The 18824-nt window shown below is 44.1% G+C and overlaps 1 protein-coding gene across 1 annotated transcript; it reads left to right on the forward strand.

Moving 5' to 3' along the window:
* The first annotated feature begins 1528 nt into the window (after positions 1-1528).
* On the forward strand, positions 1529-17631 carry HEATR3 (HEAT repeat containing 3). Its single transcript, XM_081922821.1, has 15 exons — positions 1529-1759; positions 3068-3240; positions 4443-4530; positions 5106-5218; positions 5770-5879; positions 6767-6907; positions 7531-7811; positions 9223-9313; positions 9511-9662; positions 10847-10929; positions 11934-12070; positions 13225-13313; positions 13638-13781; positions 13887-14063; positions 16780-17631. The coding sequence occupies exons 1-15, from the start codon at positions 1643-1645 to the stop codon at positions 16891-16893; spliced, it is 2010 nt and encodes a 669-aa protein (XP_081778947.1). The 5' UTR covers positions 1529-1642; the 3' UTR covers positions 16894-17631.
* The last annotated feature ends 1193 nt before the right edge of the window (positions 17632-18824 follow it).

The following is an 18824-nucleotide window of genomic DNA, read 5'->3' on the forward strand; positions in this document are numbered from 1 at the left end:
GAAGAGGAAACTTCACAGCAGGGAATATGTGGGAAAGATTCTCATCAAGACAAATATACTGGAGAACTTGGGGTATCATTTCTCCCCCTTCTGTGCAACAAAGCAATTTCCTGACAATTCCATCGATTTTTCCAAGACTGACACTGGCGGATCACCTAATATGTGGTATAAGAGACCTTTCATTTTCTAATTAATTTCTGTGGGGAGCAGCTTGCATTTATTATTTAAGTGTTCGCTTTGCCATACTGCATAAATAGAAACTAATGCTTCAGTCCTGGGCTCGATTTCCTAGGAGCAAGTCCCAGTGAACTTGCTTCCGAGGAAATGTGCATAGCACTGTGCTGTAAGATATGCTTGAGGGGAACACGTGTTGTTTCACGGGCTTCTAAAACCTTAATAACGCGAATGTTTTTATTCAGTTTTAAGCCTATGCAGCAGTGTTCTGCATTTGGGTTCATGTTGCCACCAGCTTCGTTCTGAAAAACTTTGCAGTCTGGCTTTCCTAAGTTGCAAACATTTTCAAACTGCGGAAAGCTAAACCATGGCTGCTGTCCACAAACCTCTCTTTTTTCTTTCCATTGCTTAGGACAGTCAGTATGAGTCTTAAGTTTTTAATATGTGACATTTTAATGTATTTTTAATCTTTGTTGGAAGCCGCCCATAGTGGCTGGGGAGACCCAGCCAGATGGACGGGGTACAAATAATAAATTATTATTATATTATTATAAGAAGGCAGTGGTTTTCAACCAATGTGCTGGGGCACATTGAATGATGGTCAAGGGTGCTGTTTGGCAACACTGGCCTCTGTCCCTCTTTCCTTCCCTCACATCTCTGAAGCCCTCTCACATCTCTGCCTCGCAAAGGCTTGCACAGCAGCTCCCCAAGTGAATGGTGCCTCTAGGGCTGGCCAGAGGGCGCTTCCCAGGCCCTTGTGGGGCAGTGGGAGGAGGCACCTCTCTGGGGTAGGGTGGGCCCTGCGGTGCCTTCCAACTTTGCCATTCTAGGATCCTGTGATTAAGGCGCCAGGCGAAAACGCTTCTCTTCAACCAGGCATTGAGCTCAGGGTTATTGCTTTGGTTTTTGTTATGTATTTTGTGTTCTCGTTTTTATGTTGTGAACAGCCCTGCGATCTTCAGGCGAAGGACAGTATACAAACGTAATTATTAATTAATTAAAGTAATTAAGTAATAGTAGTAACAATTAATAATAATAATAATAATAATAATAATAAAGCCACCTTGAAGTGTGACATAATATTCCAACACCCCTGAAATGATTACGTAGAAGCGGCTGGTGCTATCTATTTGCAAGTCCGTGCAATCAGTACAGTACTTACTTGGGAGCAAGCCCCCTCAACTCCAACCAGCGTGCTGCGGAGTTAAGCACACAGCTGGATGAGCTGGCGGAAAAGGCTTTTCCCAGCTTATTCTAGCTGAGATGCTTCTCCCTCCGTCTCCCAGCTGCTTCTGGCTGCAGCCCGGCCCCCAAGTACAAGCGCATCCGGGGCGGACGTTTCCCGGGGAAGCAGCAGCAGCGGCGCCTGCGCCGAAGCCGCACACGTGGGGGTGAAGGCCAGGCCAACACGCCCCGGTTCCTCTCCTCGCTTTCCTTGCCGTGGAAGCGTCCAGGGTTTGCAAAGATCATGGGCAAAAGCAAGACCAAGCGGTTCCGCCACGAGCCGTTTTCTCCAGCGGGGACCCTGAGCGTGCAAGACGGGGAGGCCGGAGCAGGATCCCCGGCCGCGGAGCTGCTGGAAAAAGTAAGAGCGGGGAGGGAGGAGGGAGAAACCGGTTTCCGCCTCCTTCCCTCTCCGAGCCCGAAAGCGAAAGCAAACCGCCTGCATGCATAATCGCCCGCCAAGGGGTTTCAACTCGGGTTGCCAACTTACCAGGAAAGATTCGACCTGGTCTGCTCCTGCGCGCGCTCCAAGGGAGCCTGAATGGAGGTTGCTAACTGACCTGGCCTGCTCCCTCCCCCCCCCCCCCGAGAAATCAGCGAGTGAAGCTTCTGATAAAGGGCGTGAAGCTGAAATGTGATCGCTTGCTCGTGCTCTATAAGAGAGCAAGCTCTTGATAAAGGCAGATACAGGGTTCAACTACGATCCACGAGGAACAAGACAGATCGGTCTTCCACCTACCTTTTCTTAGGGTGCTTGTTGTTACTGCAATGAATAAGTGCTTTCTTCTGTTGTCTATGCTCTGTTAACCTCTAGGTTATGTTATTGTTGTTGTTTAGTTGTGTCTGACTCTTTGTGACCCCATGGACCAGAGCAGGCCAGGCACTCCTGTCTTCCACTGCCTCCCACAGTCAAATTGGTCAAATTCATGTTAGGCTGTCCAACCATCTTCTCCTCTTTCATCCCCTTCTCCTTGTGCCCTCAATCTTTCCCAGCACCAGGGTCTTTTTCAGGTAGTCTTCTCTTCTCATGAGGTTATATTACTGCAAAGCATTATAGGTAGAGCTGCCTCTAAAGATGCTTCTGCTGGTGTAGAATTCAACAGCCAGGTTGCTCACCAGAGCAAGATGGTTTGAACATATAACACCAATCCTGGCCCGACTGCACAGGCTGTCAATAAGTTTCCAGACCCAATTCAAATTGCTGATTTTGACCTATGAAGCCTTAAACGCCTCAGGGCTGCAATTCGTCAATGTCCACCTCTTCTCATGAACTGACCCAGACCCTGCGATCCTCATCTAAGGCCCTTCTTCATGTGTCTCCTCCATGATGGGTCTGGAGGGCAGCAACATGAGAACGGGCCTTTTCTGCTGTGGCTCCCCATTTGTGGAATGCTCTCCCCAGGGAGGCTCGCCTTTTGCCTTCCTTCCATATCCTTAGGCACCAGGCAAAAATATTCCTCTTCTCCCAGGCCTTTGGCTAATGAAATAATTCATGGCTTTTTAAACGCTCTGTGTGTGGGGTTATTGTTTTTGTTTGTCACTATGGTGTGTATTTTTGAGCTTTTATATTGTAAACTGCCCTGGGATCCTTGAATGAAGGACAGTATAGAAAATAAATAAATAAATCTGTCGGCGTCTCTCTAACCTCCCTCTGTGTGCCTCTTTCTAGCTTCAACACCCCAGTGCTGACATGCGAGAATTTGCTTGTGCCAGCATCTCCAAACTATTGCAGCAGAAACAAACAATCCCAGCTTTTCTGCAGAGGGATGTTGTCCGGTGTTTGGGTCCCATGCTGCTCGATAAGAGTTTGGCAGTTCGAGAGACAGCGGCAGGAGCTCTTCGGTGAGTTACAAATGGTGGCAAGCTGGAAGAAAGCAGTGTTTTGAAGCATGCTCAGGAGGGCGTGTGGGTGGTGGGTGCTGAGAATTTATGAGCATCTGTTCCCCCCCACACACACTTAAATGCATAAGACCATGTCTTTTTCAGTCACGCTACAGAAAGCAGCCAAATCAGGGAATGGAGATAATGAGCCTTTCCCTCCTATTGTCCTCAGCACATGATATTTTGAGATATACTATCCCTGAACAATGAGGCTCCATTTAGTGATGGCTGTTAGCGGTTGATGAATCTGTATAATCCTTTTTTTTTAAGCCATCTAAGTGGCGATACATTTCATAGGCAAATTCCACCAAGTGTAAAGAGTACACCCCTTAGGAACATAGAATATGCCTTCTGCTGAGTCAGACCATTGGTCCATCTAGCTCAGTATTGCTTGCACTGATTGGCCTAGTTATACCAATATGACCCCCGGACAGAAACCATTGTAGTCTGTGGTAGATAGACTACCAGATCACAGCAGTTGTTGCTTTGAGGCAAATAGTCTCCATGCCCAGTGACAAGCTCATAAGCCCATCCTTTCCCCATCTCGCTTCCCTGTTCCTTATCCTCCCCTGTTTATTATCATTCTGTTTCAAATATACAGACTACGAGCACTGTAACTAAAAGAGTAGCATTCGTGGATAAAGGGGAGGTGCAAGCAATGTAGGAGGAAGCCCTAGGTTTTTGTAGAAGAGCAAAATAAACTTTTTGGGCAGAGAACCTCAGAAAAAAACTTCCCAAAATGACCCAGTGAGACTGAGTGCATTGTGGACAGAACGCCGACAATATGGGGGGCAGGGATGTAATGGAGGGGCAGGTACCCTGAATAAACTGCAGTATTTTGTTGCAGATCCCACTTGCCTGATAGCGAGAACCAACTTTTCTGTTACTTTGCAGAGGTCCAAGAGACTAACAGCAGCAGCATAGTTTGCCGAAGTTTAATTATTAGAATACTATTTTATTTCCAAATGTTTTGTACCACCCAAGTGACAATGTATGCATCTGTTATTCAAAACTTTTGGTTCTTGTTTTAGGTGAAATTTCTCTGATTATCTATTGTTGTTGCTACAGATGATGATGATGATGATGATGATGATGATAAACCTTAATCTGTTATAACTTATTTTAACAAGAATCTGAACCCAAAGTTTTTGGCTGTGTTACAGAAATCTCAGTGCTTGTGGAGGATTCGACGTCTGCGACGACATGGTCACTAAAGATATCATGACTCCTCTTGTAGCTTTGTTGAAAGAGGTATGTAGCCAGCATGGTGGTGAAAGAACTGAGCAGTGAGCCAGAAAGCTCCCATTTCAAATCCTACCTCCGCCATTAACTCACTAGGCAGCCTTAGGCTGCTTTCATATGGCACTGACCAAGGAGTGCCCATCTAGTCCAGCATCCAGTTTAGCACAGCGCGCGAGCAGGCAACTCGATTCTGGCGCCGCTCATGGGTCGGTCAAATGACCCGTGGGCCTTAGGTTGCTGACCCCTGGTTTAAAACAACTTAACATCACAAAATTATATATCTAAAATTATATACACCATGTGCTGTGATACTACTTTAAACAGTCACGGCTTTCCCCAAAGGATTCTGGGAGCTGGAGTTTGTTACGGGTGCTGAGAGTTGTTAGGAAGCCCCTATTCCCCTCCCGGAGCTATACTTTCCAGGGTGCCCAGGATTGGCTGTTAAACTACCTCAGGAATGTGGTACTATAGTGTTTTTAAATGTGTGGTGTGAACATGGCTCAAATGCCTTCTTGCCACCAGCTGTTTGGTCTGATTTGTTCTGCTTTTACACCCTCCTCTTCGTAACCCATCTTGCAATGCAGTGTCGAGCAGGACTTGAGGAGAGCAACGGCTCTCTGAAGGAAATAAAAGATACACACAAGAACTGTATGGAAGATATTGCCAACGAGGCTGTGAACCTCCTCTGGAATGTCTGGTGAGCGCCATCTTGAAATACTTGGTGTCGGAGCTGGGTCCAATTTTGATGGCCCCACTGGCCGTGACGGCTGCTGCTCACTGAGATTGGTGCAGTGGAAAGCAAGGAGACCCACAGTAGGCAGAGCCAGAACCAGTGAGAGGCAGAGGCAGCTAATTCTAGTTTTGTATCCATCCTTTCCCCTGCTGAGTACTACAAAAGCGCAACGCCAAGACCAAGGAGAAACTGTCAGGCATGGCCTTCCCCTCCACTCTTTGTAAATAAGAAGGCAGGTGGAAGGTTGGTTGGTGGGGGGCAGACTGCACATGGTGGTTGAGCTATGGAACTCCCTCAGGAAGCAGTGATGGCCACCTACCTACATGGCTTTAAAAGAGGTCATGAGGTGAAGAGAGAGCGTACACACTGGTATTTCCTTGCAATGCTAAAATGTGGTTTAGCCTTACATTGCTTTCTTTGTTCCAGGATCAACGAAACATATATATTTTTTAAAATTAAGTTTTCAATGTGCTTGCCAAGCTGGTTTGCTAAAGATCCTTTTGTGTCTTTGTTAGCGAATGTAACAGTACAGCGGTCTCTATATTCAACAAACAAGGTTGCTTGGATGTTGTGCTCCACTATCTGAAGAGATTTCGCAAAAACGTGGACTTGGCTATTGCAGTGGGTGAGTAAATCTCAGGTCCACTGGTTCTGGGGTTTCTGGGCAAACACATCCTCCAGAGCCTCTCAGCAAGTTGGTACAGTGGTACCTCAGGTTACAAACACTTCGGATTACAGACTCTGCTAACCCAGAAGTAGTACCTCGGGTTAAGAACTTTACCTCAGGATGAGAACAGAAATTGCACACCGGCGGCACAGCGGCAGCGGGAGTCCCCATTAGCTAAAGTGGTACCTCAGGTTAAGAACAGTTTCAGGTTAAGAACAGACCTCCAGAATGAATTAAGTTCTTAATCCAAGGTACCACTGTATTGAATTCCAGTTCCACAGGTAGAGCTGTGGTTGGCAGAAACCTGTTGCAGCTGAAGAAACTCATACTGTTTTATTTCTTCTTTAGCAGCATTTGTATACTGCTTAATTGTTACACACCTTTAAGCAGTAGACATGAAATATAAAATGCAAATATTAAAATTACTGATGGAACTCGAAAGGCAAAAACAAGTTAAGCTAATTCCCCCCAATATAAATAAAATCAACAGCTTAAAAATATACATTATGAAATAACATGGTATATTAAAATACATGTAAGTCTTACCTAAACAGACAAACAAACAAACAAACAAAATATTTTAGGATGCTCCAGAAACAGTACAGAGAAAGCAGCTGCCTTATGTCATTGGGCAGGGAGTGTAGCTGCTGCCTCACTGAAGGATCAATTTCTTTACAGAATTATTTGCAGAAAGAATGCTGTATGGCACTTGTAAAAGTGACAGCTCCACAGATTGAATTGGTTGAGTGGGCATATATGGGTAAGGTTATCTTGACAGATGTGTTTTAATGAGTGACATCTTGGAATTGCAGTCTCAGTTTAAATGCTTTCTTCTATCTCCACAGCATCATGTTTACAGGCTGTGACAGAAGATAATCCAGACCTGCTGCCATCCTTTGATTCTTCTGCACACCAAGTTCTGGAAATGATCTTATTATCATCAGAGAAAGGCATGGAGGACATTCTTTTACGGACTCTGGTGGCAGGTAGGTTTCAACTGGGTAATGAGTACTGTGTTGTAGCAGTAGCGTAATGGGAAATTCAGAAGTGCAGGGTCCCTTCATGATAGTCACATCTGCTCTCCCTTCTCCTGAATGCCATTAAAGAGGAGGACTGCCTGATTTTCCCTGGGAGTTCCATAGCTGGGGTCCCACCACAAAGAAGGCCCTGTCTTGGAGCCATTCCTACCAGTGCGATCACAAGCAGGGCCTCTTATCCCAGATTTCAGGTCATAAGGTACGGGTGGAGGCACTTTCAAGGATTTGGGTTCCAGTTCACCTAAGGGCAGATACAATATTTGTACCTCATCTTTATCTTTCCTGATCTGCATATTCATCAGAATGATGTGATAGCAGCTGTTCGTGGACTTGAGTGCCTTCTGGCAGGTGGGGAAATTGCAAGTGTTTTGGATATTCTCCAATGTGGGAACTCCCCGCATCAAGAAAATTAGAATGTCAGGGAGATAGCTAGCCTAGTACTCTTCTCCTGGGTGATTTTCTACATGCAAGGAGTTGTTTTTCATGGAGGAGCACTTGCACTTTATTTGCTCTGCAGATACTATAACCAGGGTTTATGGCTTTTATCTATGTTAATCTCTTTCTTGTTTAAGGTGTCACTTGGAATATAAGGAACACCCTGCCATCTGGTAGCCAGGCAAGCACCATGAATGCCATCCTGAAGATTTTCGCAGAGTGCTTAGCCATTGATGCTGGTGAGATGATTATTCAGATGAAGGAAGCGGAAGTGGAAAGGTTGAAAAGCTCAGCTGAACCAGAGGCTGAGGGAAATCTGGGCGATGGGGACCTCTCAATACTTAATAATGATGAGGAGATGGAGGAAACTCCTAAGGGAGCCACCAAACAAGAAAGTGACATTTCAGATCTACTTCCGGTAAGTGTGGTTGATCTTAGCCCTAGATGTTGCAAGCCAGACTTTTTCTGCCGGAAAAAAACACATACAAAACCAGTACTGTTTACATGATCTGGGGGTGGGGGTGTTTCACTTTTCTAAAGGAACTGAGTGTAGGGTGAAGGATGGTAATAAATTTTTTAAAAGCATCATCAACCTCAGCCAATTTGGTGATTCTATTAAGTGCTTTTTTTTTGGTAATATTACATGCTTTTTGGGTAATATTTCTGAAATTTGTAAATTGTAATTATATATCATTTCTATGTATCATTTGTACACAGTTTGCTTTTCTGGCAGTTCTTTGTGTTCATTGTTGAAAGGTTTATTTATTCACATCACTTAAAATGCAGGCTAATTGTTAAGATGATGGTGATTGGTAGTACAGTTTGCTGCTGAATGTGGGATTTGTATTGTGTTTCTTATATTGGTTCTTTTTTGGGGGGTAGAATTTGTAAACTGCTTAAGGAAATATGAAGGAGCACATAAAATATGTAAATTGGCCATACTGCCTGGGGCTGATGGGAGCTGTAGTCTAACTGCATCTGATAGGCCCCATGTTGGCTAACCTTGGAGGTAGGCAACCCAGTGCCAGATAGGGTCATTGTCTTTGAGACATGTGAGTTGGTGGCACTGTGTTGCACTGGTATCGCTCCTTCCTACAGGTCTGGGTTCTAAGATTAGGGCCATATGCACACCATACATTTAAAGTGCCACTTTAAATAGTCATGGCTTCCTCCAAAGAATTATGGGAGATGTAGTATGGTACGAGTGTTGATGGTTGTTGGGTGGCCTCTATTCCCCTTCCAGAGCTGCAATTCACGGAATTGTTTAACATTCAGTCCCTCTTCACAGGGAACTCTGGGAATTGTAGCTCTGGGATGGAAATGGGAGGGGTCCCATTAAACTACAGCTCCCAGAATTCTTTGAAGGGAAACTATGACTGTTTAAAGTGGTATCATGACACTTTAAATGTGTGGTGTGGTGTGGCTTAGCATTGAGGGGATTATGTGTCCGCCCCTTGGCAGTCGTACTATGGAGTGGTGCTAGGCATTATTCTATCCTGAGTGTTGTTTAATACAAACGCAAACACACACACACACACACACACACACACAGGGCCACTGGAAGCAACCATCCAGCGATTTGAGGCTCTTATTTCTCAGTTACCTCTGAATCAGGCTGTTTTATTTGTTTTTATGCTATTTTTATTGGTTTTAGGTGGCATTTTTGTGCTAATGGATATCATTTTTATACTGTACACAGCGTACACCATGTAGAGATTTATTAATTTTTTTACAGAAAGTTGTTTAGAAATGCCTTTAAATAAATAAAACAAATGGACAAATAGCATGACCTGGTATATCAAATATTTATTGTGTTTTTTGCTTTGTAGGGCAGTAAGCAGGAGGTGAAGCAGGTGGCAGCTTTACTCTTAGCTCAGCAGACAGCCCTGGAAATCATTGTTAACATGTGCTGCAATGAAGGTATTTCTGTTGCCCTCTTGCTCAGGTGGTATCTGGGCTTGTGTTTCCTTCCTCATGTAGAAACAACAACACCCCCCCCCCCCCCCGGATCTTTGGCCCTGGCTGCACTATACATTTAAAGCAGTATCATACCACTTTAAAAAGTTATTGAACATCCCGTTGAGATTTTTTTAAATGCCAGAACTGCATGTTTTCAGACCCCTCCGATGACGAATGGGAAGAGTTATCCAGTAGCGATGAAAGCGATGCCTTTATGGACAACTACAACGAAGGTGGGAAGCTTCTGTCACCCCTGTGCCTTTCGGCTGAGCTGCACACAGCACTTCGGAACCACCTTGTTCCCAAGAAGGTAGAGTCCTCCTCTTCCCTCCCGTCCCCCCAACACCTGTGTGCCAGGGTCCAGATGATCACGTGACCAGTTCTGTGTTTCCAGATACGGCTTTTGAATTGCATTTCTGGAAAAGTGCTTTTGTGATACTGGGATGTGGAGTTGTGGTTCACTTTTCATAGAAAGAAATCTACCTATGTATCTTTTGGTAAAGTAGGTATTAGGAAGACAAAATCCCTTTTGGGGTGGGACTTCCTGCCTCAAAAAAAAAAAAAAAGAAAACCCAATGGTGGCTGCAAAATAGTGGCTGGCTGTTGGAAGGGAAATGCAAGGAAGTATCCTGGATCGGAGGCATGGCCGGTTTTCTGCAGTTCCACAGGGTAATGCCCACACCAAAGAATTTGAATTACAAGGAAGGAGATTCTGACTAAACATGAGGAAGGACTTTCTGGTGGTAAAACTCACCTTCATTTGTGTACTTTTCACTGGAGGTTTTTAAGCAGAGGTTGGCTGGTCATCTGCCAGGCATTCTTTAGTTTTGATTCCTGCAATGCGGGGAGTTGGACCAGATGACAGTTGGGGTCCCTTCCAACTACAGTTATATGATTGTAGTTCATCATCTTGTTCGCACAGTGGCCAACCAGATACCTGTGGGAAACCTACAAACAGAATATGAGCACAAGAGCACTCTCTCCTCTGGTGGTTTCCAGCAACTGGTGTTCAGAAGCATTACTGCTTCCATCTGTAGAGGCAGAGCATAGCCTTTTCCTCCATGAATTTGCCTTTTAGAGCTATCAAAATTGGTAGCCATTACTGCTTCCTGCAGGTGTTCTGTTGTTTAACTATGTGCTGTGCAAAAAAAAAAAACTTTCTTTCCCCTGTCCTGAATATTCCTTCCTGAAGTCAAGGATGCTAACATAACTGTTGTGAAGATTATCAAGGCTTTGTGCAGTAAAGCACTGAAATTCTGCGTCAAAGCAAGAAATGCTCAATTCCACAACCTGTATGAATTGCAAATTATGCAAAGCAAGAAAAATTGCATATTTTGCATAATTTATCCTGCCTTTAAAACTGTTGCCCATGCACTTCTATGCAGCCATAAGGACTAGAAACATCATTTGTTTTTTAAGGAAAACTAGTGTTCTTAGGAATTTGAATTTTGTACTTGGTGGTAGTGAAGCATAACAGGTTTTTTCTTTTCCTAGATACTTGAAAAAACTGGGTTTCCCAACAGTGTTGCTATTGATGTCTGCATGCACAGTCCAGCTTGGAAGCCACTTATTAAAAAGTAGGAGTTAATTCACTTTCGTTATGTTTCCAGTCATATTATTAGGAAAGCAATGTGTCTCCTCATTTGTGGGGTTTCCAATGGGATCCAGGCTCACTGCTATTGAAAAAAGAACTTGGACTAAACGGGGCTTTATTCTTTTCCATTAAGACAAGAGCACTTTTGTTATTTAAGAACTGTCACTTGAACATCTGAGCACTTGCCTAGTTCATGATTATCACGTTTTTATATATACAAGGACATACTAATAAAGCAGTCTGTTTCAGTGATCTGTATTGCTGCACTTCAGTTAATTTTTCCTCCCCTCCCCCCCACCTCACAGCCCTTTGAAAACATTTGAGGTGTTTTTTTGGAACAAGAAAGTCTTAGTTATGTTCAGCAAGAAAGTTCAACAAGAAAGGTGCCTGTCTAATCTCAATTGGGATGGAGTTCCACAGACTTGGTTCCGCTGCACAGAATGCAGGACATTGGCAATATATAAGGGGCTGCTCTTTTGCTCATTTCTTATTTGCACTGTCTCACCCTTTACTACTTTGAACACATCCCTTTAAGCATGCCCACGTTTCAGTGGAGGCTGGGGTTGGGCACCCTTCCTCCCATCTGTTCTGAATAGAGGAGGGGTTTCCAGAGCCCCCTGTGATTTGAGTACAGCATTTTCCCTGAAGGGACAGGCATGTCTCTCTCTTGCTCTTCTATTTTAGATGTGGCACCCATTATGCCATACCTCAATGGCAGCCATTTTGTGTTAGGACATGGCTCCCCCCGGCAGCCATTTTGTCATTTCCCATACCTCTACAGGAACCATTTTGTGGCTAACACCCACAAAATTCCACTGGCTCAAAAAGGCTGGCAATCCATGATGGAGCACATAGCCATATGACCCCTAAGAAAATGGGGGCTGGAAGATCCATTCTTTTGATGGGGGGGTTGTATTGTTGGTGTTCCTCTTCTCTGCTTTATGGCTCTTGATTAGGGGCTGTGCTGAATGTTCCATTTTCTTACAGGTTGAACATGGTCCAGTATAGAGCCCTGACCTGTCTCCACAGCATTTTGTTGGTGTCTGATGTGGAATGTCTTGGGGGTGCTTCAGTGCTTCAGTCGCTCTCCCAGCACCTGTCCCAGTTAATATTTTCTCAGCCAGGTATGTTTCATGTGCTACGGTCATGGCTACCTCAGCAAATCTCTGCCCTTTCCCTTCATATTTCTCTCCTTTTGCTTCTCCTTCCCCCACCCCACATCCCACTGCTGTTCACAGTTGCTACCAGCATCCCACTTTTATTGTATTTCCTTACATCGTTCTGGTTTACATGTGGGCAGTATGGGTTTTTATTTATTTATTGACAGCAGGGTTTCTCAAACTGTGGTCTGTGAAGCTTCATTGTAGCAGTCCATGATGTATCTGTGAAGAACACTTAAAACTGGAATTAAAATGGCTGTACAATAAAATGAATATGAGAAGTGAAAGAAGCAAGAAAAGTACAATTAAGAATCATAGACACACACCCTAAAAACAGCATAACACAGTAGGCAAACAATTCTGGAGGAAAACTGAGAGCGAGGACATACTGGATGGCAGCCAGATCAGAGTCCTGTGGAAGTCTGGACACTATCAAGGAGGAAGCCACACAGATGTCCTGGGGCAGGGAGTTACGCAGCCTTGGGACAACAGAACAGAAGAAGACCCCTACAGGAGTCCAAAGGCCCAACTCTTGTTTCCCACAGTGGCAAGGCCATGAGCAGGACATGGGGCAGTGGATCTCTCTTACTGACATTCTCCATCAACACCCATATTTGAGGTGTTCTAAGCCTCCTGTGCCTGGCATTCTCTGGTCCATGGGGTCACGAAGAGTCGGACACGACTAAACAACAACATCAACAAAACCTCCTTATTTAAACTTGTGGAGTGTAAACTTAAAAAACTAGCTGGCTGCCTTAGAGCACCACAAACCCAGCTGAAAGTCTTTTATCAATGAGTCATTGATAACTATAGCCAATGTTGATTAGGCATAGTTTCTTGAAGACCTTGGCAAATGGTTGTCCTTTGAAGTAGAGCTGGTGGGTAATTTGGGGACGAGATTGCGATGAGGTGGGGATGGCAAAAGTGTGTAGACAAATGCTAAACCTCTGTAGTGTGGGGCGCTACTCAAAATAATTAAAGAGTGTTTAGAATCGCCAACATTTCCCCAGATACCGTATGTGTTTATCTCAATGAAATTTGCCTCCATGTAAGCGTGTGTAACTTCTTGGGTTTCAAGCCCTGAACAACTTCATTGGGATTTTTTTCCTTTTGTGCAGAATTTTCAAAGGAAATGGAGTTCCTGGAAGCCGTAACCAGCGCCTTGCGAGCCCTTTTGCAAACACTGGCGTCTAATAATATATCTCAGGTGAGACTGCTTTTTTCCCAGGGGTGGAGGTGCCAGAAGGGGGATAAACTGAGAAAACTGGGTGAAGGAGAAGTATGGAAAGGCTGTTCTCCTAACATGCAGCCAGTGTCTCCAAACATGTACAGAGTGCTTTTTGTCTATATCTGTTGCTTCTGTGCAACCTGTTTGTAAGTAGCCTGAGGTGCTAGCCCTCCACTTTTATATGTTTGATGCCTTAAACACTTGAATTAAAAAATGTTCTTTGGCATTTGCTTTGAAACAGCTTGGATGCTGAGTGTTTTATCTCTTCCCCTCACCAGTCCCAATTTTTATTCTTTTAAACAGAGCATGTCTCCTGAGCAGCTGATGACTTTATGTGAAGCCGGTATTCAGAATACCAATGTTAGTGTCCGAGTAAACGTGGTTAGCATTCTAGGAATTGCTGGCAGTGTGCTGGCCAAGGTGGAAGACACAGCAGAAACACTAAAGGTAAAACTTCTGTATGGAAATACCTATCTCTCACTTCTGGCAATGACATTACTGCTTGTAAGATCTGTAGTGATTTTTGGGGTACCTGTTTCTGTGTCATTTCAGATGATTGGGAAATTCCTCCTTGACGTTGCAACGAAGGATCCTTCCCTTGTGGTGGTGGGGGAAGCTCTGGATGCCCTCTTTGATGTGTTCGCTGACGGTAAAGAAGCCGAAAAGGCAGGAGAGCAAATAAAGTTGTTATATGCACTTAAGGAATTCCAGCCAGTTTTCAAATCGCGGGTAAGCCTATTTTATTCACTGTGAGAGGGAAGTACTTGAAACACTAATAGGGTTTGTGACTTCACTAATGCCACCAGTTGGGAAAACTTTTCTTTACCGCAGTTGCATCCAAGATTCATATTGAATACCTAAAAAAAAAAATTCTTGTTGAGGGAAAAAAAGGGGAGAGCAAGTTTCTAGTCCTCATTGGTTCAATAATATGTCTCCAAAGATGGAGGCAAGTGAATGTTAGAATGCTAGTGGTGAGAAAGGAAGGTGTTTGGTTTCCCCCCTTCTCTTTTTGTTGAGCCCTGTCTGTCGTCATAGACATGACCCCAGCTCGGTGTCGGCATCTCATGAGAGCCGTTCTTTGGGTCTGTCCTTCTTCAGTGTCATGTTGCTGTTAAGACAAGCTTGCCTAGCTTTGCTCAGATAATGTGTGTGCTTCTGTCACAGCTGAACAGAGTTTAGTAAATATGACCAGATGGTTTTTATTAGGTCAGGCCAGTGCTAGCTGTTTGGAATCTCGGAGAATTTGGCTTTTTGTGGGGATTAAATTTTAGGTTTTGAGGGGTTAATGCAAAGGCATCGTCTGAGAAATAATTGCAGTGCTGTACCTGCCAGCCCCAGAGAACATGTTGCTCTGGAACACAAGGAAGGAGCTTGTCTGCCAGCCTGGGAGACAGATGCTGCTTAGTCATTTCCTAGTTTGCCGAGTCAAAGTGTACTAGTGTGGGTTCTCCAAGGAGGAGAAAGGACTAAGGGGTTGAGTGCACACCTATGTGTTCATCACTGGGGCGGGGGGTGTCGCTTCTGAATACTAGTTGCTGGGAGCAACAGGAGGGGAAAGTATTCTTGTGCTCGGGTCCTGCTGGCAAGTTATCCTTAGGCATCTGGGTGGCCATTGTGAGAACAGAACTCTGGACCAGATGAGCCATTGGCCTAATCCAGCAGGCTCTTCTTATGTTCTTAAGGTCAGGTAAAGACTTGCGCATGTGTGAATGAGCTAGCACACATCAGCCAGCACTTCCAGCCTTTCCTAGCAATCGACACCGGCATAATCAGTGGTGGAAGTTCACACATTCAGTTCACATCTAAACCATCTATTCAAAGCAGCAACATATCAATTCAAACCATCAGCCCCCACAAAGATTCCTGGAAATTGTAGCTTGTTTAAGGGTATGGAGAGTTGCTAGGAGACCCTGAACAAACTACAGTTCCCAGGGTTCTTTGAGGGAAACCATGACTGTTTAAAGTGGTATAAGAGTGTGGTTGTGGCCTTGGTTGCAAGTTATCCATGACAAAAGTAGCAAGCAAGCCCTAGGATCAGCACACGACAGCTGTTGAGGCCTCAGCATCCCTGTAGGCGCAACTCTGGTGCCTGTCCTGAGCCCTTCTTGAAACAGAAACAAAAACCCACCCACAATCAGCTACTGTAATCAGCAGTGACCAGCTTGGTTTAAAAGCTGATGTTTTAATTTCCCATAATGCCTACACTAGGGCATTATGGAAAAAAATTAAAAGGCGACTTTCAGCTGCCCAGTGCTGTCTGCTGCTGATGACATCAGATGATTCCACTAAGACTCACCTACACAGAAGAGCTCCATTGATTAGGAGGGGACCCAACAGAGGGCCTTCTACTATGGGCCTCCTCAAACCTGGAGCTGGTCCTGGTATTTGAGCATTGTACACATGTGAGTCTGCCGCTTGGGTTGTAGCCCCCTTAGAGGTACTGAGATTAGACCAACTTCAACTAATGAAAATAAATCATGTGTGTTAACTTCAGTAGGTCTCTGCTGAGTAGGACTAGCATTGGATACCACCTAAAGTGTTGAATTATCAGAGGGAGGGAATGCTCACCAGGATTATTATAATTATTTATTCCATGGTTTTATAACCCACCTTGATCACTGAGATCATCTGCGGGGAGCACTGTTGGACATTCCCTGTGTTGGTGAGGCTCATTTGACCGTAACAAGAAACCAAGCCTTTAGTGCAGAGCTTACTAAATTGTGTGTCGCGACACGTTAGTGTGTTGGCACGTCACACAAATGCTCCCTGCGCTCCTCCCAGAACTAGAAAAGGGTTGATTTTAACCTCTGGTTTGCTAGTAAAACTGAATTACCATCTTGTGAAATGATACATGTCTAAAAAGTATATCATCAACGTGGAAAGTTTGGAAAGCTCTGCTTTAGTGTCATCAGCCCAGTCCTGTGGAACACTTTGTCACTAGAGATTCAGCAGACGCCTTCTCTTCCGACTTCTAAATGCCTGCTGGAAATGTTTCTATTCTGTCGGATTTATACAGGCAATTGAGAATACATCTTTCCATAATAGCTGCTTTCTGATTTTTAACTTTTTACTGTATGCTTCTATGTATTATTGTTGTAAACTGCTCCGATTTTTTTATGAATAGCTGAATAGAAATATTTTTAATAAATAACTAAATCCCTGTTGGTGGAGCACTGCTCATTTTAAGCTTGTGACCCTTAAACTACTATGATATCTGAGTGAAGATAATTTAGTTATTCTTGCCACCCACTCTAACTTGTTACTTTGGGCAAGAGACATCAATGCCCTGCTTTTGAAAGGACTGCATACAACATCTCCTTTTGCAGAGGAGGACTGTGGGTTTTTGTTTGTTTGTTTGCTTGTTTGTTTTTGGATGGTTTGGGATTCCTCTCCTGTAGAATATCAACATAATACACTTGTCTTTTTCCCCCCTTTTGAATTGCAGATGCGGAAAGAAGGGAAAGGACAGTACAGCTCAGATCAATTATGTGTGCTTGACAATGTGAAACTGAACTTAAGAAGATTCATTGCCTATCAAGAGAAATTGGAGAGAAAATAATAATTTTTGAATAGGAAAAAAAGACTGTAAAGCTATATTTTTATTATCGTTTGTTAAATACTTTAGCTTGGGATTTTTCTATAGCACCTTGCAGTGATTGGTGGCAGGAGGTGAGTTAAGAAATTGTGGAGTTATGGAGCTGTTAAAACTGGATTCAGCATCTGTAAGTGCCGCAGCATTTGATTTTGATTCAGTGTTGACAGTAGCCAGAATGTGCCCTTAAATACTGGAAAAAAGTTTATGTCACCCATCAGTTTCTCAAGAACCAGCATCAGATTTTAGGAGTAAGCTCTGCTGAAGGCCTAATGTAATATTCCTAATCTTCCAGCCATCATTAGAAGATTGGGAAGATCTTGCTTTCCTTCCACTCTTCCTATTTCATCTGCACATGGCATTGGAGGGTAGTGTTGGGCCATGGTTAGCTCAAACCGGAGTTTGCACACCAACTTCTAACCATGGCTGCCAGCTCTGATTTGATATAATCATGGTTAATGTTAACATTGGTGCAGACATTAAAAGGGAAGTGAGGGAGCATGCAAGCCTGTGGAGTACTCATACTCTCTTAACCAAGGTTAAAAAATCTAGACTATTACATTGGTACTGGCTTGAAATTTCTGGATTTTATTTTCATTGTGTGGAAATATACATGCCTTCCATGTACAAAAGCATTGTTCTGCAAAGGAAATGTGAATTTAATTTATGTTGGAAGACTATTAAAAGGTATGCTTTTATAGACTGCTCTGAGGGTATAATTCCCTGAAAAACCAATATTTGCTTTTAAGTTGATCTACTTTAATACACTTAATATTCTTGTGGATTAGACCCAAGTGGCTTTATCCTAGGGGTGGCTTTGTGCCAACTACATATTAGCTAACTGCACTGCAAAAACATACCAAGATTCTTTCAACCTGGAATATACTCTTTGCCATATGTATCAGGCTCAGACTAGCAGGTGGGGGAGCCCTCCCTAAGTACCAGTTTTGATCCTATAGGTGCCAGCTGTACGCAAGGTTGGAAAAATATTTCCAGCATCTCCTTTTCTAGGCAGCGCCTTGCTTGGGATTTTTCCAGCCTGGGCTATATAAATGATAGATTGCTATCGACTGCTACTGTTGAGCAGCTACAACAGGTGTGACTGTTGTCACTCTGCAAAGTCACCCACACCTGTCACCTTGAAATGTGTTTGCTGAACAGTTGGGAAAATATAGATAGCGCAAAACCAGCTCGAGATTTCCTTCGAGTCGATTAAGTGGATTGAAAGCAGGCATTAACAGAAAGCAGCAGGTTAGCCATGCTGAGCAATAGAGTCGTGCGGCACCTTTTGTTACCATAAATATGTGTATGTAGAATGTCGGCTTTCGTAGGCAAGTGACTACTTCCAGCAGCATCAGTTGAAAAAGGGTATTTCCTTCAGAAGTTCATAGAACAATATATTAGTTGGAATATAATTCTGGCCTCCGTTTGTGGACGGGAGGGCATGGAAGCTCCAGGAAAGAGAATATCCTGTGCTGGCATTCTTCCTGCCTTACCCAGCTCACAGGGTGCCCAGCTTTAAAGCTGCCTCTTCTACCAAGGCGTCAACTAGCACAGGTCTCATTCTGTGACTCAGTTCTGCTGGCTCCTGACAGGTGTGCAGCATGCATGTGTGAACATCCGGAGAGCCCTGCTGGGTCAGACCAAAGGCCCATCTGCTCCAGGATCCTGTTCGTACAATGTCCAACCAGGTTCCATGGGGATGTCTGCAAGCAGGATGCCACATGTGGTCAGGTGAATTGAGGTTTTGGGTGGCCGTGCCCTGGTGTATCAGTCACCTGGATCCTCAGCACTGCACCCTCCATACAGCAAAGGATTGTACATATGGTCTTCTAAGGCGTCAACTTGCAGAAGGCTTCCTGAGCAACACAGCAGAGGAATCCTCAGCATATTATTCT

This window comes from Podarcis melisellensis (assembly GCF_964234715.1).
Source record: "Podarcis melisellensis genome assembly, chromosome: 8".
NCBI lineage: Eukaryota > Metazoa > Chordata > Lepidosauria > Squamata > Lacertidae > Podarcis > Podarcis melisellensis.